A 5,836-nucleotide genomic window follows, 5' to 3' on the forward strand; every position below is an offset into this window, starting at 1 on the left:
CACATGCAGATAGAGATGTCACCGCACGGCTAGTCGTGACTTTATCCTCTCTCGCTCCGGCACCTCGTGCAATAAGATCCGTGTTTTGTTTCCTCTCTTTCCATTGTGTCCGTACGCTAAAGTCACATGTAAATCGCATCCCGTTATTCCGCTGGTCGCACCAGGGGCTGAAATGCGTCGTCTTTCTGCCCCGACCAGTGAGACTGGAACAAAAAAACCATCTCCGCTGCTGCCCAAACTAAAGGAGGCGTCAATGAGGGGTCAACCCCCCCCCCCCTCCTCCCGAGGAGTCGTGAGAACAAGACCTGGCGTCATCGCCCTCTCCACCGCTCTCCCAGAGGCGGCGGTCGAGGCAAAGAGTATGAATTATATAGAAATATATATATTTTTTATTATTTTTAAATAAAAAAGCAAAAAAAAAATGTTCTTCACAAAGTGCAATAGGTTAACCGATTCTCTGCCAGGCGGTACCGCGATGGGGTCCGCTCTGGGCTCACTCTATTATTTTTTTATTTTTTTATTTTTGCCCTTGGATTTCAGTAAATTAAATCCTATTCTGCGATTATAAATATTTTATGTTTTTGTGAGTGTCGGTTGAATTTTATTTTTCCCTTTTTTTTTTTTTTTTTCATTTTTTTTTTTTTTTTTTTTTTTATAAAGAATAATAAAAAAAAATCTCTACCAAGACACACAAAAAACCATGATGTTGCATTGAAGAAATCTAACATTAAATATTAAGAGATGGATTATAACGCTTTGTGGCAGTGACTTTTCCTTACTCTGTTGGATAAATTGTATTTTATTTTAGTTTTAAACTTTTTTTTTTTTTTATTATACATCTTACAGGAAAAAAACGTAAACTTTTAGCACAAAACAGAAAGTAAAATTAAACCTCAGGAGCAAATAGTATGCCCCGGGTGTGGGGATGGCCGTTAGGAATGGTCTCCGGGGTATTTGATCTTTAGGAAAAAGACCTTGGCGTCATGGCAGTATTGGAGGAGCACTACGTTTGGGACCCTTCAGCATTGGAACAACACCTCCAGGGTGTTTGATTGTTAGTGGCAGCCTCTAGGATCTGTCAGCGATGTGGCACTGCCTCCTGAGTGATCATTACAGGTGGCCTCTAGGACCCATGATCGTTGGGGCACTGCCACCAGGGTGTTATATCTTTTTGGGTGGTCTCTAGGACCCATCAGCATTGGGGCACTGCCCCTCCTCCAGAGTATTTGAACATTAGGGGCAGCCTCTACGACCCATCAGCATTAGGGCACTGCCTCCGGGTGTTTGATCGTTGGGGCGGCCTATAGGAACTGTCACCATTGGGGGCACCGCCTCCAGGGCGTTTGATCTTTCGGGGCAGCCTCTAGGACCTGTCAGCATTGGGGCACTGCCCCGCCTCCAGGGTGTTTAGGGGGGCCTCTGACTTGTCAGAGTATTACCAACTAACACCAGATGGCCGTCCAACACGTAGTGGATGGATTTAATCCTGTGAGGTTCTGAGACTGTATCACATATAATAGGATTAGATACACGGCTCAGCAGTCAGTATCACAGGAGAGGATTAGATACACGGCTCAGCAGTCAGTATCACACAGGATAGGATTAGATACACTCAGCAGACAATATCACACGAGAGGATTAGATACACGGCTCAGCAGACAGTATCACACAGGAGAGGATTAGATACACAGCTCAGCAGACAGTATCACACAGGAGAGGATTAGATACACGGCTCAGCAGACAGTATCACACAGGAGAGGATTAGATACACGGCTCAGCAGTCAGTATCACACAGGAGAGGATTAGATACACGGCTCAGCAGTCAGTATCACGCAGGATAGGATTAGATACACGGCTCAGCAGTCAGTATCACAGGATAGGATTAGATACACGGCTCAGCAGTCTGTATCACACTGGAGAGGATTAGATACACGGCTCAGCAGTCAGTATCACACAGGAGAGGATTAGATACACGGCTCAGCAGTCTGTATCACACTGGAGAGGATTAGATACACGGCTCAGCAGTCTGTATCACACAGGAGAGGATTAGATACACGGCTCAGCAGTCTATCACACTGGAGAGGATTAGATACACGGCTCAGCAGTCAGTATCACAGGATAGGATTAGATACACGGCTCAGCAGACAGTATCACACAGGAGAGGATTAGATACACGGCTCAGCAGACAGTATCACACAGGAGAGGATTAGATACACGGCTCAGCAGTCTGTATCACACTGGAGAGGATTAGATACACGGATCAGCAGTCTGTATCACACAGGAGAGGATTAGATACACGGCTCAGCAGTCTATCACACTGGAGAGGATTAGATACACGGCTCAGCAGTCAGTATCACAGGATAGGATTAGATACACGGCTCAGCAGACAGTATCACACAGGAGAGGATTAGATACACGGCTCAGCAGACAGTATCACACAGGAGAGGATTAGTTACACGGCTCAGCAGTCAGTATCACACTGGAGAGGATTAGATACACGGCTCAGCAGTCAGTATCACACAGGAGAGGATTAGATACACGGCTCAGCAGTCAGTATCCCATATGTGAGGATTAGATACACTCAGCAGTCAGTATCCACCCGTGAGGATTAGATACACTCAGCAGTGGCCGGTGCCGGAGTGATCTTCTCGTGTGGCTATGTGATGTGACAGTGTTATGTCCGGCCTCTCGCTCCGGCGCTTTATGATGACGTCATCGTCTTCCTGCTGTCTACAATGGCGTCTGCTGATCTGAGGGACGAGCTGAGTTGCTCCATCTGCTTGGACATCTACACGGACCCCGTCACCCTGAGCTGCGGACACACCTTCTGCCAGGACTGCATCGCTCGGGCGCTGGACGCTCAGGGCCAGGTTGGAGTGTATTCCTGCCCTGACTGCAGAGAAGCCTTCCTGGAGCGGCCATCCATGAGGAGAAACGTTACCCTGGGGAACATCGCTCAGGGCTTCCTCTCTGCACCAGAAGCCGAGGTGTCTGGGGTCTACTGCACCTTCTGCGACTTCCCAGTCCTGGCCATGAAGTCCTGTGTGCAGTGCGAGACCTCCATGTGCTACCACCACTTGATGAGGCATGACCGGTCTGTAGACCATAAGGTCACTCCACCCAGGGCTTCACCGAGGAGTAGAAAGTGCATCGTCCACCACAAAGTCTTGGAATATTACTGCTGCGTGGACTCGGTCTGCATTTGTGGCCAGTGCGTGTTGTCTGGCCATAGTGGGCATAAGGTGCAATCACTGAGCGATGCTACTCAGATGATGAAGGAGACCATGAGAAACGTTTTGCAGAATCTCACGACAGCCATGGAGGAGATGGAGAAGAGCATCCAGAGTCTGCGAGAAGGAGAGAATCAAGAAAAAGTAAATGGTTTAACCAAACGAGTGGTAGCCATGTTGGGAGACATAAGGGGCCAATTGGATGCCCTTGAGGAGAAGGTCCTGAGTGAGATCTCCAGACAGAAAGAGCAGGTGTCACTCTCAATCTTAGGCCGGATCCAATATCTGGAACTTCAGAAGAAAGAGTTGTTTGAGAAGATGTCTCGTGTGAAGGAGCTGAGCACCATTGCAGACCCGATCACCTTACTGCAGGAATCTCCACCAGGTGTTGACTTCTGGGATGCTCAGGTCAGAGTAAGGGAGAAGAAATGTTCTGAGGATGAGCGTCATGGAGTAGATCATCTGAATGAAGGTTTAATCTCTGAGATATTTGAAGAAGCTCTACTGAAGATTATGACCAGTGTTAAATCGGGGCTCAGCGGGCCGAGGTGGACAAGTCTACTGCTGGATATCAACACCGCTGGAAACCACGTCCACCTGTCAGATGACTTCAAAACTGCCTCTTGGTCCAAAGGGAACCAAACCTATCCAGAAACGTCAGAGAGATTCCAGTACCCTCAGATACTAAGCACTGATGTCTTCCGTACAGGCCAGCATTACTGGGAGGTGGAGACCAGTGACACTGGAGGATGGAGGGTCGGGATATGTTACCCCACCATGGACCGGACTGGAGATGAGTCGTATATTGGGGACAACGAGAAGTCATGGTGTTTGCGGTGGCAGAAGAATCAGTACTCCGTCCTCCATGACAATGTGGAGACCATGTTATCACCGGAGCCTTTATGTCATCGATTGAGGATGTGTCTGGACTATGAGGCTGGGACACTGTCATTTTATGAGACCTGTGATCCCAACAAACACCTGCACACCTTCACTGCCACCTTCACGGAGCCCCTCCATGTTGGTTTTCGGTTACTTAAATCTTGGGTGAAAATTATCAATCCAGAAGAATAATTAGAGGAAGATCAGTTATGGAAGAATGTGCCCTGAACTGGACCATTGATGGTCCACCTTGTGAAGGGGTCAAAATATCCTACCAAAGGCCGGCACAGAGACTGCAGGCAGCAGATAAGGTTCTCCTCTCCTCGCTGAGACATCCGTAGCTTCTCTGCCATACAGTGGTGCCTTAGTACGCAAGGCAGACTTCCTCCATTCAGCTCTGGCCCCTAAGATCTTGACTTAGGGCCCTCAGAACAATAGTGATGTGCCTAACATTGTCTGGACACGGACTCTCCCACTATGGGAGGACCAGTCTCTGCCCCTGGATGTGTGCAGCAGAGAAAAACCACATCTGCTGACTTCAGAGCCATTAGATGTAGCTGGGGGGCAACCAGGGTATTTGCTTTGGGTGTTGGGTGTCATGGGGGCGCTAATGAGCCACTTTACCCAAACCGACGTATATGGGGTAGATACAAGGACCAAGCCGGGGTAATTAGATACACGGCTCAGCAGTCAGTATCACACAGGAGAGGATCAGATACACAGCTCAGCAGTCAGTATCACACAGGATAGAATTAGATACATGGCTAAGTAGACAGTATCACACAGGAGAAGATTAGATACACAGCTCAGCAGTCAGTATCACACAGGATAGGGTTAGATACACGGCTCAGCAGTCTATCACACAGGATAGGATTAGATACACGGCTCAGCAGTCAGTATCACAAAGGATAGGATTAGATATACGGCTCAGCAGTCAGTATCACACAGGACAGGATTAGATACACGGCTCAGCAGTCAGTATCACACAGGATAGGATTAGATACACGGCTCAGCAGTCAGTATTACAGAACCCCGCCAGCACCCCGAATAGGAGATGCATGTATGATAGGTGCAATGTGCGATGCATACCCCTAATGCAGCAAGCGACCGGCTGCAACCCCTGGACAGATGTAAACGAGATATTCCACTTCTGACCTCCCTCCACCTTTGTACATCCCTCGGTAAAAGATTGGGGGGGGGGGGGGAGTCGCTGGCCACCTGCGGCTATTGTAATGTACGTCTGGCGTCTTAATTGGAGCCTGTTATCTACTGGCCTGACACATATTGATTGTCCTGCCCTCTGTATGTATATATATATTCTGAGACCGGTGAGTAAAATATTGTCACACTGGAAATACGTGGATAAGCAGTGATCTTTTATATGTTCCCATGTTACAAAGCCTTTCGAGCCAGCGTCCTTCATCCAGAAGTGAGGAAAAGCAGAGTGGACCTCCTGAGAAAGGGGGTGGTAATGTAAGGGGTATTACAGCACAGTAGACCCTGTTACAGTCAGTATCACACAGGATAGCATTAGATACACGGCTCAGCCGTCAGTATCACATAGGATAGGATTAGATACGTGGCTCAGCAGACAGTATCACACAGGAGAGGATTAGATACACGGCTCAGCACAGTATCACACAGGAGAGGATTATCTAGATACACGGCTCAGCAGTCAGTACCACACAGGATAGGATTAGATACACGGCTCAGCAGTCAGTGTC

At 48.2% G+C, this 5,836-nt stretch overlaps 1 protein-coding gene across 1 annotated transcript; it reads left to right on the forward strand.

Moving 5' to 3' along the window:
- The first annotated feature begins 754 nt into the window (after positions 1 to 754).
- LOC141094031 (E3 ubiquitin/ISG15 ligase TRIM25-like) lies at positions 755 to 5,467 on the forward strand. Its single transcript, XM_073579730.1, has one exon. It carries the CDS (start codon positions 2,736 to 2,738, stop codon positions 4,302 to 4,304), a length of 1,569 nt encoding a protein of 522 aa, XP_073435831.1. The 5' UTR covers positions 755 to 2,735; the 3' UTR covers positions 4,305 to 5,467.
- Positions 5,468 to 5,836: the final 369 nt, after the last annotated feature.

Source organism: Dendrobates tinctorius, unplaced genomic scaffold (genome assembly GCF_039654945.1).
Source record: "Dendrobates tinctorius isolate UK_male_01 unplaced genomic scaffold, ASM3965494v1 ptg000063l, whole genome shotgun sequence".
Classification (NCBI taxonomy): domain Eukaryota; kingdom Metazoa; phylum Chordata; class Amphibia; order Anura; family Dendrobatidae; genus Dendrobates; species Dendrobates tinctorius.

Excerpts from the sequence above, each read along its gene's own strand:
- LOC141094031 (XM_073579730.1), top strand. The coding sequence starts at position 2,736 with ATGGCGTCTGCTGATCTGAGGGACGAGCTGAGTTGCTCCATCTGCTTG.